General features: G+C 42.0%; 1 protein-coding gene across 1 annotated transcript in view; it reads right to left on the bottom strand.

The window, feature by feature from the left end:
• The window catches only part of LOC122984059 (large neutral amino acids transporter small subunit 4-like), a 30,759-nt gene that overhangs the window by 8,870 nt on the left and 6,183 nt on the right, over positions 1–15,706 (bottom strand). The window contains exons 3-8 of the mRNA XM_044354341.1: positions 12,053–12,269; positions 11,895–11,950; positions 11,558–11,634; positions 2,674–2,766; positions 2,348–2,481; positions 1,633–1,844 (exon numbers count right to left, since the gene is read on the bottom strand). Coding sequence (XP_044210276.1) covers positions 1,633–1,844; positions 2,348–2,481; positions 2,674–2,766; positions 11,558–11,634; positions 11,895–11,950; positions 12,053–12,269 — 789 coding nt within the window. The remainder of the gene's footprint in view (positions 1–1,632; positions 1,845–2,347; positions 2,482–2,673; positions 2,767–11,557; positions 11,635–11,894; positions 11,951–12,052; positions 12,270–15,706) is intronic.

Consider the following 15,706-nt stretch of genomic DNA (forward strand, 5'->3'; position numbering starts at 1 on the left):
AGAGCTCCCTGCCAGCCAGTTCCACACCTGCTGAGCGGCTTTTCTAAGAATGGGGTCTGAACAGATTCCACGGTCCATTTGGTACCAAAGAGACCAAGAGGGGAGTAACCAGGCCACCCCTGCTGGGAGTCCCTGACCCCAGTATGGGAGAACCAGAGGGGCTGGAGGAAAGTGGGAGGGCCTCAGGAGACCTGGAGGTGTAGTGGTAACAGAAATTAGCTTAGTGTGGATGTAGGGCAGAGGTAAAGGGGCATTTAAGGGGTACCATTGGGATGTAAGTTGTGTTTGTGCCTAATTGTTGTGTACAGATCTAGGTCAGACCCTGATGTTCCAGCAGGCATGGTGCAACTTAAGCATACATTTGGAGTCGTGTTTGTGATGAATATAAGTCCACGATTCACTCTTTTTTGGTCTTCACCAAGTTCTATCTCGGTGGCTAAGTGCTCCACAAAGTTCATTAGCTAATCACTAACTTGTCTTGCCAATGTTTGGTGTTGATAACATACAGTTGCAGCTTACAATGAGGTTGATAAGAGTGTAGCTTGTGTGCCGGAAAACCAAAACCACAAACAAAAAGAGTAAAAAACGTGCCATAGAGCTGAGAGGAATCGCAAAGTCAGGTGATTATTATCTGTGGAGTTGACACTATGAGCGACACATTTCACATTACACAAAGTCATTTGACTCATTGTTAATGTAAAAAATATTGAATTGTGCAGCTTTAAATCAAAAAGAAATTAAGGGATTTAGTATTTCTACACCAGAATTATATTCCTGGCAGCGTGGCAAATTCTTTTTTTTACAATTGGGTCAGGAGAAAAGTAACAAAAATATGACAAGTAAATTAATAAAAACAGTACATTGTAAAAATCATAATTAATACTTTTTTGGTGTCAAACTTATATCAGGGGGGTGGGATTGTGGCTACATTTACCTTGTGTTGTATATCACGGTGTTTAATATTAAATAATTTCATATTGCCAAGCTTTAATCAATTACAAACATATACATTAAGAGAACAGAAGCAGCTTAATGATTTGGGTCCCAATGGAGCACTTTATAACATGCTCATATTACTATTCTTCCCCAGGACCATAGGATGGACTGTTATCTCGAAAGCCTTTGTCCATCATGGAGCTTTCAGACAGATCTGGCACAGATGTACTCTCCTGCTCACTTCATTCACAACGCCGACTCTAACAGCAGACTGGCTTTTGAAAACCATAAGATGCATATTCATAAGTTGGCAAAGGGGACGTGAAAAATGGTGGGACTGTCTTTGCTTGAGACTGAATCATTAGAGCACAAGGGAGCACTTATGTTGACTTATCTGAATTTTTGAAAAGCTCTGTTTTACCATTAGGATTCTGTCTCTCTCACAGACACAGGCAGCTGTTGTGACATTCACTCAGCAGCATGTTGGGAATTCCAGTCTTGGATGGCAATAAAGGCCATGAAAAAAAATGTGAATGGGCTTGTATGGAGAGTGCAATACCAGAAGTTGTCCAAGCAGCACCTACTCAGTTAAATTTAAACTTTACCAATTGGTTTCTACTTTTACTACTGCCTTACTACAGATTCCCAAAGCAACTCCCAGAACTATTAAAGTTCGATCTCCAGTTTCAGACTTACTCTCCTCCTTGGCCTTGCACTTCACCTCCAGGTCAACAGTGGACAGGCACAGCTTGTTGGCCTCCTGTGAAGCCAGGTCTTTGGGCGGCTGGTGTTGCTGCTTTATGGAGTTGCCAACACTGAGACGCCGCCCCACGGTGGTCACCTGCCGATAAAACTGCTTCCCTGTGATCTTGTGGTCAAAGCCCAGCCAGCTGAACTTGATCTTCACCCTGAGGGAACGGTGGAAGGAGAGGAGAAAGTGTAAGATGATTGTGAGCACAAGACACAGAGCACGGTAAACTGTTCAATTAAAACAGGAAGAAGAAAATAACAAAAAATGTCAGCAAAGACAGGGAGGGAAAGGGAAAGGACGGGATGAAACAAAAGATCCAGGTGAATGAGAGCAAAGCCAGCTCTTCCTCTGGTTTTATGGTATTTCCTGTCTTTAGGGTTAACTTGGCCTCCACTGCATTAAACTAGGATTTAGTGTGCTTGAGTGTGTGAACATGCATGTCTATGCAATCCTGTATGTGTGTGTAGGACTGTGGTGATCTCTGGAGAATGTAGATTGTACAGACGGCACACAGCTGGAATCAATTTACATCACATATAAACTGAGTTTAGCTAATAACGTTACAATGGCTGCTTAGAAAGGATAGCTGGAGGCTACAGAAATGTGTATCTGCCTTTGTATGTGTGCCAGAGAGAGTTTGTAGTAGTCAAGTAGTCTTACGTGAAGTCCATGTCCTCTGGGCCAGGGAAGGGCTCCAGAGGCCAGTTGACGAAGCAGTTGAGGAAGACGAGGCAGGCGCAGCCAGCCCAAACCAGCAGGATGGTGATGAAGGCGACACCCAGATCATAAATCACCTACAAGCAGGCAGACAGGACCCCAAACAAATACATCATAATGGAGAATCAATAACACATGGTAGGTAGCAGTGTAATTCGTTCTGATTTACTAACTGCATCATGTTTTTAGGAAGAAACCGTATCTAATGGGTGAGAACAGAATTTATGTTTTGGATTTTGATGTAATTGGCTGCATAAATCAAACGTTACCTTGATGCCGGGGAAAGTGACAGCAGAGGAGGCGTAGGATCCAATCATCAGGGCAATGAAGGTCGACCTCAGGTCTCCAAACATGTTGGGCAGCTGAGAAGAGAGCAGAGAGAACAGCAGGGATCAGACTACACACTTAATCACACATGAAAACACACAAAAACACGTGATGTCAACAGATTAATTGAAAACACGGTGGATAATCTCAATCTTGACCACGTTATAACATCTGAATATGATTTACACCACCATGAAAAACTATTAGCGTGGGGCCTAAAACGAGAAAAAATCAATTATCCCTTTCTAACACACCATGCAGAAGCACAGATTGGTCTTGCGCTTCTCAAATGTCACAGTGGAGGAAGAGAAACGGCTGAGAGTCTACAGCCATGCTAGAGGTTCTGTGAGGGTGTGCTTAGCACAGCAATGCTTTGGGCTAAATGCTAATGTCAGCACAAACATGTAGCAATGTAATGTAGCACAAGCACTCATGACTAAAAGAATGTCATTAGTTTTGCAGGTATTTGTTCATAAACCAAAGTACTGGAAAAATCCCAATTTTGACCTGATGACAACACTAGAGGAAAAGTTAGGGGGTCACCAAAGTTGTTATAATTCATCCCGAGGGGAACATGAATGGCTGAACCAAATGTCATGGTGATCCATCCAGACATTTTACTCAAAATAGCAAATGTCAACCTGCTGGCGGTGCTGGACGAAAAGTCAGAGGATCATGACTATGAACGTTTGCACATAATTTCATGGCAACCCATCTAATAGTTGTTGAGATATTTAGAGACTGGACAAAAGTGGTGAACCAAACAAAAGACATTGCCATCCCAAGAGCTATACCGCTAGCATGGATTAAAAGCCCTCTGAAGTGTATCACCTCTGTGCACTAGTGATGAAAATGAGGAGTTTTCTGCCTTTGACGCCAAGACGCTGGCATGAAACGCCTTCCATACGTAATGCACACTGCACACTATGCAGCCCAAATTATATCTATAATTGGATGTAGTTCTTTTGTTCTGACAGCATGTTAGCTTTCACAATTATCTCTTGTCATATTTTCTCCTTCCATAATCTACAAAAAGATGTCAAATTTCACATATGCAGGCAAAAACCTAACCCTGCTGCTTTACATTATTGACTATTGATAAGCTTTCACCACAAAGTACACCCTGTGCTGCGGCATGTGTTTTTTGCACTGTTTTTCGTTCCAGCATTTGAAGCAAAGAAGCAGAGAGAGAAAATCCAGAGAGTCTTGCGTAATACACTCAACCCTCAACTCTAGACAACAGCACACGATGTTCTTCACTAGTCAACTTCAAACTGTAAACAGCCTTCCTCAGGAAGTCAAAAACAGAGAACAAAAAACAACAGAGTGTGAGTGCAAAATGTGGCTGAGAGATTTATCATCTTTGTCAGTTGATTTACTTTAAAGGTACTCAAACTCTTCGTCAACAGCAGTGAATGAAGCAGTGGATGAACGGAGGCAGGGAGATAAAAATGAGGACATAACTCCTCAGTAGAAGCATTATTATGGTTCATAAATAGCGAAAATGCGCTCAAAATTCCCCCTCTCTCATTTTCCTCATGTGTCCATCCACTCGTCCATCCAGCCGCTGTGTTCACAGCAGGGGTGCAGCTTGTTAGGCAGCTGCTTGAACCCTCTCACCCCACAGACGTCTCTCTCCGGGTTAATTGGACCAAAGGTGAGCACCGAAAATCACTACGCCCCTGCTATGACTTCCAAAATAACAAGGGCGCCGAATTTCTCTGCTCCTGTTTCTCTGGAGCAGCGCTCGACTGGAAGAATCCAGTTATGACACTTGACAGGAGGAGACTGACAGACTGACAACATCGGGGTATGATGGGTGACCTTTGGCCCAATTGGTGGAGAGAAGAGGAGAGGAGACACAAATGGCCAACTCAGCTTGTGCATAATGAATCAAGGCTAACTCATGATAGCTATGCAGAGTCAACAGGTTCAGATTTGACCACTAACGTTCAAGCACTTTATCCTCTAGCTTGTGATAATGACTCATTTTTGTGTCCAGGGTGTTGCAAGAACTCTATCAGTACTACAACACTTGGGAAAATTCTTAAAATAAGGGACTTTATGAAAATTTTCATGCTGAAGAGGAGTCAGAGAAGAGGGAAGTTGTTATTTTTTCTTTTGGCTGAAGGTAGGATAGTGACTTTTTTTGGAAGCGCAGAACCTTGCAATATAGTTAATAATTAAATAAATAGTTACATCCAAAAGATTACTTTCACTCTACTGTTTCATTTGACATATACAGAGGACAGTAGTTCTGTCTCTGTATCAGGTTTTTAATGATGTGTACATTGGTGGCGAACATTAGAAGTTCCACAAATATATTACAGGTATCCTGAGGAGTTTCTGACCTCTAGTTGTGCTATGGAGCTGTTTTTTTATGAGTGGTTCCCTGTTTGCCTTGTGGAGGCACAATGACAGTCCTGCCAATGGTTTCACACTATTTCAATTATCTACAGATGGCTGTAGTGTGCCAAAAAATACAGCAATGCACCAACAAAGGCAGAGAAGAAGAAGACTGCCACCTAGTAAACATGGATGTAAACAATGCAGGATTTAAAATACTTCCCCCCTCACCGACCCAATAATTTTCATACAGCCCCTAATTTTTCTTTTCACTTAATGAACAATTGCCAATTTAGATTCCAGATATTCAGAGCAGATACAAAAGAATAAGGCCACTACAGTGTGGATGAGTCAGTCCCTAACCTCTCTGTCATTCACCTCCTTGATGTCTCTCCCATTTATAAACTCAGGCTTGTTTGTTCGTTCTGGGAACAGGTTCATTTGGAAGCACTGATGCCACTGGCGATCATTTCTATGAGCACACGAGTGAGAGGAAGAAAACAACAAAACCTGTTTACTAGAGTCAGTGGTGCAGTGCCAGAGCAAAGACAACCACAAACCATCCATGTGTGCAGCAGCATGCAGAAAGCACATCTAGTCCTTGTGATGCTGCTGAGCGGAGTGTTGGCCTGATACAACAATTACGTCACATCGGGAGTTTCTCTGGGTTACTAGGTCTGAGTCACTGTCAGTCAGCTGATGAGACCACTATTACCCAAAAACATGTCACAAACCGGTTTGGTAATACTGAAAGAAGAAGTAGGGAATAATGGGTTCAGCAGCGTGAGGATAACGTTAGGTTTGTGTGTTGATGGGAGGAGCAGCTGTCAGGCTTGACAAGGAACAGATAACAGTGTTTTTGTAACTAGAGTCAATAACACATCAGTCATGCAGACAGGTGAGTCTGTGACTGTTAAACACTAGCGGACAAAGAATCTGCTGTGGCCTCAGGCACTAACAGACACACAACCAGCAAATGATGCATTAACAGTACATAACAGATATGATGGATGTACTGTTATAAACACACATTTGACCCTATAGGTGCTCTACTGGACCTATGTAAACCTGCCAGCTCCAATTAAAAAAACACTTTCCATCATGTTCTTTCATGCTCATTAATTAAATTAGTTGTTTGAATGTATTGTTTGAGCTAAATGCTAACATCAGCATGCTAACATAATGATAATAGTCTTAGTTTAGTGTGTTAGCTTACCAACATTTGCTAATTAGCACTAAACAAAAAGTAGCTGAGGATGAAGGGAATATCAGGCAATTTGCTGGTATTTAGCTGCTAGCATGGCTGAAAATCAAGGTGTTTTTAAAATTCTAATCCCTGGTTGGTGATTTTCCAACCATTAAAGGAATGCGTTTCCTGTATTTCTCAGCTTTCAGGGTACGGTATGGGATGTATACAGTTCCTAAAAAAAGTCAACAAGTGTGCCTTCCAATTGGGTATGTACACAGTTCCTAATCAGAGGTATAACCCAAGTTTGTTTGGGAAATTTCACTCTCATAAATCTCAGTTACACTAACGATCGAATATCACCATATGTATGTTTATCTAGAGTGTGACTGATGAAAAGGATGGCGAGAAGTCCTGTAGGTAGATAGCCCACCCACTACTTTGTTGTTGCTCCTTCCCTGAATAGCTCTTTTGTTAGTTCTGTGGTCACCGTGTATCCATGCAAAGAGTGGCAGGGTACACACAGATGGGCTTAGTGTTTGGACAGCCACTACTAAAGGTCTATTTTAGCTTCAGAGCAGTCACCTGGAGATAAGAGATCAGGGTTTGGTTAGTAGCAGGTGCAGGTGAGGGGGATAAAGGCATTAGTGTGATTAAATTGTGTAAGAAATAATCACAAAGTCACCTCCTGAGACACAAAAGATGCTTCAAAGGATGGAAGAACGAATCAATAAGTGTATTTGCTGTGTATATATCTGGGTTTTGTTTGAACTGTGTCCAGGCAGCTCAGGTGTTTGTCATGACTCACGTGTCATTTTACTAAGGATTATAAAGTGGATTATGAGGATCATAAATGAAAACAGTATCAAAAACCTGTTTAGCATAGGTTCAATAAAGCAATCTCCTTTGAAAAACTCTCCTTCTGGGCTATAAAGACATTTAAAAACATCCATACGCCTCTTGGGTCACTGCCAAATTGTCCTGGAGCAATGTAAATGTTTTTAATCTTTGGATTGGCCAATAAGAGAGCAGCTTTTGGAAGAGTTTTACAAAGAAATGTAAACACCTGAACTCATGAACTTTTATTTGTCAGCATGACTGAACCTAGCCTGCCATCACATGATACATCAGCACCGTGAAGTAAATAAGAAATATTAGATCAAAACGCTCACTTAAAGCCATCGTTTTTACTATTATATTCCTCTTTATAAAGTTTCAAGCAATATTCTTGCGTCTGGGCCTGTTGAAACCTGCTCAGGTGTGATTAGATCTTGTTTGGGAGAGAGTGCTGAATGTTATCGTTGCAGGCAGAGGAGATGAATGCTGTGTGCACTGTACACCATGTGATCCACTTATATACAATGGACACTTTTGTTTATTGAATATATTTCAGTGCTTAAGGCAAGAGTGATCTCTAAAATCTATTTTTGTTTTACCACTTACGTCTTTATTGGGTCCATGTTCTGAATGTAATCATATGTAAATGTAAAACAAATGTATCAAAAGGGAGTCTGGAATCATAGTGGCTCCACATTTATTGTTGTCTGTCTAGGATCTCCATTCAAATTCTCCAAAACTAGTTTACATACTTTTATGAGGTTAAAAGTTTCCCTTGTGACTGCAGACTTTTTGGCTGTCCTGCACTTTTGGATATATTTTTTTGAGTCACTCTGGATAAGAGCATGTGCTGAGTGTTGAAAATGGAAGTGGAAACGCAAATCGTGAGGCGACAAAGAGAACTGGGGAGTGACAAAAACATGCTGAGCCTAAAAGCCAGGTGGAGGGTGAAAGAGGAAACTGGACAGAGCCTGTTTCAGAGGAAAGAACAGAGAAATGAAAGAAGGAAGAGGGTTTGCTGCAGTGAGTGGAAACTTCAGCTGCCTGCCGCTGGACCATTGAGAACCAGCTCTGACCGGTCCTGTCCTGTCCTGACGCACAGGATAGAGCTCCATCCGTCATAAAGAGCTGCCAACTGGGCTGTAACATTAGCAAACATCAGCTGACAAACACTAGACTGCATACCTCCATCGCTCTAACGTCATCTTTTGCTCCCTCCCTTTACAGTCCAGTATATTTGTGGCTGAATTTGATGTAGTTTGGACTGAAATCAGCTGACTCTCAAAAGTTTCCACTAGAAATAAATTCTTGGAAGGGTGGTGATGTCTCTGAACATGTTTTAAGACCCCTCTGTGTCTGGAAGGAATTTACAGTCATTCCAGCTGCACAGTGTACCCTACAGCTCCAGCAACCAGATTCACACCACTACACAAAGCCAAAGCCACATCCACATGAGGCTGATATCAGCGTCTGGTCAGCTCGGATCTCAAATTACTGTGCGACTCTTGACCTTTTGGCATCCGTTCATTTTTTCCCCACATCTCCTTTCCCTTCATTTTATGCGGTCACATGCAGTGAACAGAGCATACACTGTACTTCCTCCATCTCACCCCGCCATCTCCAGCATAGTAAAAATAGTCCACAGCCTGATCTCACCACTATTTGCTCTGACCCTTCCATCAAGAAGAATGAAGTGCTGTGTGTGTGCGCTTCATAAATTTTCCACCTAACAAGCAGTCATTCCTGCAGCCCCACCTAAAAGTTCATTCATTAGGGTGAAAAAGTCCAGCGTACTTCGATTTCTCAACTAAAAAACACATCTATGGCTATTTTGTTGGCTGTTTCACAAAAGAAGGTCAGATAGATGAGGCCTGTAAGTGTGTTTTCAGGTAGACCAGTGACACATAGAAAAAAGGGGGGATTAGGAACAGAGGATATACATATTAAAAGGCATCCGACAGAAAGTAGATTCGGGCAGCGTGCAGAGCTTCAGACTAGGAGACCAAACCCAGAAAGCGGAGGGGGCTCCAACACGTGCCACGAGCGAGACAGAGAACAAGAGGAGGAGTTTCATATGGGCTGTGGGTGTGGATGTATGTACATATGTGTGTGTGTGTGTGTGTGTGTGTGTGTTGGAAAAGGAAAGCTCCCTCTAAAAGAATGAGAGGACATTTTCTGTAACATGAAGCTGTTTACAGGCAGAGAACAGGGAGGAATGAGGGGGAGCAGAGGGAGTTACTCGCCTCCTCAGCTTCACTCCCTGTTCTCCATCGCCGGGACATTGAGTGCTGCTGAGTGTGCATCCACAGGAGAGAATGAGGAAGTGAAGCAAAGATAGATAAAGAGAAGAAATAACAGAGAACGGTGGGAAGGAGCCAAACAGACCAGTTTGAGCTCCTTATAGAGTTGTGAAATGGGAGCGGAGACGGAAGGGTGACTGAAGAAGAGGATGAAAGAAATCTCTGGTTCCTTTTCCCAAAAAAAAAGTGAATCACACACACTAACACACTTGGCAAGTTGGATATAGGTCACCGTAACATGAAGAGAATCAAATGACCCATGATGCCTGAGATGCACCCCCACCCTTCCCCCTCTGATGACGGGGGGCATCTCAGAGAGGGTTACAGGTTTCTTAAAATAGATGTTTTTCTCGGTAACAACCCTTGATCCTGAGATTGAGGAAAGGGCAGGGGAAGGGAAGAGCCTCCGCAAAGCATCCCCTTAACACACACACAAAGCAAGGCAGCAGCATAAACATTTGTCGAGGCCTGCAGGGAGCTGTAACTCAGCTTGCAGTAGCTCACAGCTAAAACAACACACACACACACACACACACACACATAGTGCTGATGTACAGTAACATACTGGGCTCTTGTGTGCACATGTGACAGTTTTGACAGTTGTGTGCAGGTCCAGCCTTGCTGAGGCAGAGCAGCTGAAACTGGAGAAGACAAAAACAACCGGGCTGAGACTACAGACTGGGAGGCTGGAGGAAGAAAGGGGGGGGGGGGGGGTGAAACCAGCTGAGCAACTTCTGTGTGTATGCGTGTGTGTATGTGTGTGTGTCAGGGTCCCACTAGGCGGCCTGAATAGGAAACAGCGAAGCATGGGTGGGGAGACACACAAACACACTCAGTTCCCCTGTCGCTGCTTCCTGTTTGTCTCCTCTGTGGCAGCCACTCTCTGCTCTCAGTGTGTTTTGTGATAAAGTGATAGACTGCTGATGCCTCAAGCACCTCTGTTGCAAAGATATGGTTGCCATATTGGGCACTTCACCTCTAATGTGATAGGTACAGTATGTTGCAGTCAGAACTCCTAATTTGTGTCATCATCTCAAGTATTTTCACTTTTTAATACACGGCCCATTGTGCTGTTACAGCAATATCACATCTGTAGACAATGTGAACGGCGCACACTGGAGATGCATGTGTCCTTGAGTGGATGAAATAGTAATGAGTCTTGGTGGTCTTTTTTTGGCTCCAAGCCAGAGCAGCAGAGCGGGAGTGAATAACAGATTACTAATGCAGTCTCGTTCCCGTTTTACCACTCTCTCTCTCTCTCTCACGTGGCCCCTCCTGTGATGCAGCACTTTCTCTGACTGATGAGATCATCCTGACCAGTGGCTTTTCTTATCCACACCCACCCATCCATTTCCTCCTGTCTACACATCACTGCTCATCCCTCCAACTGCCCGTGCCTCACTCTGTCTCCTCCTCTCCCCATCTTTTAAAACGTTCCCTCTCTCTAATGCATCTGTCTTTCTGCCCATTGTCGTCTCTCAGTTCACTGGCCCTCTTGTTTCTTCTCTCCGTTTTCTGATGCTATCACTTCACAGTGCTCTAATTCTGCTCTGCTGCCTCTCTTTCTCCTCACTCCTCTTCTGAATACAATTTGTCTTCCAAAATCTCTACATCTCTTCTTCATATCCAGTTATTACGCAATATTGGTCTGCTCATATTGACACTGATGCTTTCTGCTATTCAGTGTTTTTTAACTTGTCAGCTGCTAAAGAAAAATAAATGCAAACTTGCTTCAGTGCAAGTGAAGCACAAAGGACTGAATTTTTGCTATAATAACGTACAGATAATAAATAGTATTATTTGACCAGTGAAATTAAATATTGGTGAGAATTAGGGCTGCAAATAATGATTGTTTTCATTGTCTATTCATGGTCCATTGTCCAATGGTCCAAAACCCATAAGATATTCAATTAACTATGGAAAAAGAAAAGATGCAAATCCTCACAAATGAAAAAGAACCTGAGAAGCTAATACTATTTGGTGTTTGGCATTTTAGCTTGAAAAGTGATTGAAGTGATTGATCAATTATCAAAATAACAAAGTTGTTTGACTAACTGATAAATCAACTAATTGTTTCAGCTCGTGTTATAAGCACCTTCAATCCAAAAATATGGGCATCACACAGTATCAAAATCATTGTAAGGCTGTGCTACTCACCGTCAGAGAGGTGAAGGTCATGCACATGCCTCCAAACCCATTCAGCGCCAAAGCAAAGAAGATCAGGATGGACAGATCTACAGGAGAAAGAGCAGATTAGTGACACAGGCAGAGGTGGTTACTCTGCTAACACAATACAACTCCCACACATCCCGTCTGATTAATGAAAGTGTCACCACAGCATCGATATGTGCCTTTGTGTAAATGAGCTCTACAATATTGCTCACCTACAAAAGCAACATGATTGAGAGGAGTGTGTGAGGCAGTAGGGTCCCTGAGTGAACATATGATGCCGTTAAAGTGATGTATGTGAGATGACACAAGCACAAATACATACTGTTGGGATCGTTGGCTCCATAGGCGATGAGGAGGCAGGAGAAGCCAAAGCAGGCACTGGGAACACAAAGTATTGGCAATAAATAAACCAAACAGTCCATAACTGCCTAGTGTCATACCAAGTGGAGAATGGATTGAGATCTTCTTCTCCAGCCTCACCTGCCCAGGAGTCGCAGCTTCCGCGGCCCGTATTTGTCCATGACGATGCCCATGGGCAGTGTGATGGCGGACAAGAGGAAGGAGCCCACAGTGAAGGCAAGGTTCAGCATCTCGTCCTGGTCCTTGCAGATGGGCCAGCCGTTCATCTCGAGGTACTCCTCAGCTTCAGACAGCTCAGAGGTTGACGTGTTGGAGAAGGTGAGGTTGGAGCTGTTTCCTGGATGGTGAGAAAAATGAAAGCAGAGAGGGAAAGACTTCAGGTTTGAGCAGTCAGATGAGGAAACACTGTTTGTTAACTTGATTTCTTCTCTTAAGGCTGCATGCTGCAGTTATGCTGGTGGTTCCAAATGACAATAAACCCTTACTTTAATTCTTTTTATTAAACATATAGGAGTTCTGTAAAAGTTCTTATACTATAGATATATATAGATTAAACTACCCAAAAGTACATAAATTAGCTCCATCCCAGACTGCAACATTAATGCTGCATACACATTCTAATAATAATCTAATAATACAATATATACAAAAATACTTTTCTTTGAATAATAATTTGTATCTATAAAAAAGTTCAACTGCATGTACTCTCTTTGATTCATTGAAAATCCAAAATCTATGAATATAAAAATGTTTTTTTCATCTCAAAAGTTCAACTACTGGACACAAGATGCCTAAAGCTTCAAGTTTCCACATTTCTACACTTGTGTAAGTTGCATACTGGACCACCATTGGCTCCTAACTAGTTGTGATGTCAAAAAATCATCTTGTACACATGTTACACTGAGATTTAAGGTGAGCACAGACAAACTTTCCACTTTCAGCAGATGAACGTGAAAACAGACATCAAGTGTCAAACTCTGCACATACATCATTCTACACAGTGAAGCTCAAACATCCGACCAAAGGAAGAAGAAGAAAAACACATTTTTGAGTGAAAGGGGACTTTAAGTAAATGATCTGAATACTGCCACTGTTTACACCAAAGAAAAACAAAGAGGCAAAAGTGATAAAAAAAAAAAGAAAACAGGGTAAATCTGGGCTTTCTGAGCTAATCTGGATATTTTCTTCATGAGAAATGTGGCATAATGCAGCTTTAAATCAACTTATGGAGCTGTACAAAACAAGGATCTTGATTCTCTGTATACAAGAAGTTATAAACACGAAACAAGACAAAAACAAGGAAAAGAAAAGAAACTGGTGACTTCATTGACTCTGTCATCCAAGAGGTTTTGATGTCATCTAAAATAAATGCTTTCTTGGTTTTTCCAATGTTGCACTTTGAGGTCAGAGCTTCTACGTCTTCCGCCCCCCCTTCTCCACGAGCTGAGTTGCTGATCGAAAAAGCCAAGAAACTCATTAAAGGTCAAGTAAACAGACTGTCGGGAAAACAACACAATACAGAGTAACCAGGCACTAGAAATAGCCACAACCGAACCCCTGCAGGGTAGAGGGGAACTCTGTAACAGTTTTGCACAGACAGAGACTCCAGCTCAGTCTGCCTCCCACTGACTCACTGGTAAACACAGTCCATCAGAGTTCATGTAGAGTCTATTTCTGTCTATCTGTTCTATTAGACTGCTGCCTCTGGTGAAACTCTGTTGAACAGACAGGGGACAAAGAGGAGGGCTGACAGAGGAAAGCAACTCCTCACTCACCTTGACTTGTTTTCGGTCAAACTGCTTGGAAAACAATAGAGACAGACTCAGCAGTTACCACATGTTCAGTGTCTGAAGGAGGGAGGTATGAAGCACTTAGTCATCAGAGTGTTTTCTTCCCGTCAGTCTTGGGGGAAGGTTGTCAACAGCAGCTAAAGTCTGTGCAGCGTCTAATAAACAACATAGCTGAAAATCTGCTTTCCCGCTATGTTCATGAGGGAGGTGTGTGATTGTGATCTCTGTTGAGCCAGTTTAAGGTAAAAGGAGAGGAGGGAGGAGGAGGTATTGACGCTAGTTTGTGGGTGTCGGGGTGAATTTAGTAGAACAACAGGAAGCTATTATGTCATATTAAATACATCCTGATGCAGAAAATTAGTCCTTGTCATGTGTAGGTGAAAGGTAACGTGGCTAAATGAAGATCTGAGGGCTGCAGTGTTGTTTTTATGCTGGTACATAAATCATCTAAAGCATGTGGGGACTTGAGCTTGAGAGGCAGCAGAAAAGTCTAGTTCAATTTAACATTACAGTGCAAAAATGACAGAAATGTTGATCTATGGCTTTTTTGAAAGAGATTTGTGTTCATAGTTTTGGCCAGAATTCATATTGTTCTAAAAGCAGTTACTGAGATCTGGACTCACAGCAACATGGCAACAACAAAGTCAATTGGGACAAGAAATGAGCAGTCAGACAGGTTGTAATTAAGCCAAATTACCTAAACCACTTAATTTGGAGGTAAAATGCAAAATGTCAGCAATACCATAAAACCAAGTTATATTTGGAAATTACATTTGAAAAAGTTTCAACATTAAATTTGAGGACTAGACAATTACAACACAATATCCGATAACCTTTTTAAATGGACTCATTTATACACCGGCTTCCTTCAGGAAGTATAGTATTATGGGTAGTTTGTAGCCTTAATGGTGCTAGGCTAGCAAGTTTCTGTTTCTGTTTTAGAGTAAATTGGAAGAAGAATGACTGGTGTCACATGATGATGAGGAGCTAAAACAGACTGACAAATGTTAAAATCATTCTCTACTTTGTGCATATGTGACTGTAGACAAGCTAAACAAAGTATTATCAACTTTATGAGAGTGAAAGGCAACTTTTTTCTCCTTGGACTGTTATCTTGGGCAAATTTTCCCAATATGGACAAATCTCAAAGTGTTTTGTATCTTCAAAAAAAATCCAGGTTATCTTATATTGTGTACAATAGGTCAACATTGAACCAGGAAGTCAGTCTATAAACTGTGACAGATGTTTACAATAGACAGTTTGCCTTTTGGCCTTGTTTTCTCTCCCAAATAAGTTTGCCTAATGTGGGGGTTTGTTTACAACCTGTGACTGCTCATGTCATCGTGTTAAGAGATCTCAGCCATTGAATCAGTGAGTACAATGTTATTATTACGAATAAGAATGGTGAAATTGTCCTTTAAAAGTCACCCGCAAACCTCTGCTATGATGGATATGAAGCAATTTGTTCAATTCAATACTCCTTATAGAATCATTATATTGGTTGTCTATAGGAAGCTCTTCACCTGAATGGATTTTCAAGGGTGCATGAATTTATTATGATGATTTGTAGTGAGAGTAGTTGGACTACTAGTAGTAACGACACCATCATTGTCCTGGTTTTCAGTGAAGTTTTAGTGTCCCTTGATAACCTTGATACTGTTCCAGACTCTAATCTGAACATATTTCTTCATAAAAAATGTCAGAAAAATCTAAAATATGGGCATTTTTATCAGCTTTCAAGAGCTGTCGGTGATCAAACCTTTCTGTCAATAGCTGGATTATATGCTCTGCACTCTCAGCCTGGTATTTGAGGTGTACTGGAGCATTAAGTGCTGACTGTTGGACTAACAGCAGGTAGGAGCATCTGTCCCCCGGTGGGCCCCGGCTGCTGACTAATCAAATGACTGCAGCAAACCTGAGTCAATAAGGGAAGAACCCTGACAACACACACACATACACACAGACACACTCAAGGGTATAAAGG

Source organism: Thunnus albacares, chromosome 6, assembly GCF_914725855.1.
Source record: "Thunnus albacares chromosome 6, fThuAlb1.1, whole genome shotgun sequence".
In the NCBI taxonomy this organism is placed as follows: domain Eukaryota; kingdom Metazoa; phylum Chordata; class Actinopteri; order Scombriformes; family Scombridae; genus Thunnus; species Thunnus albacares.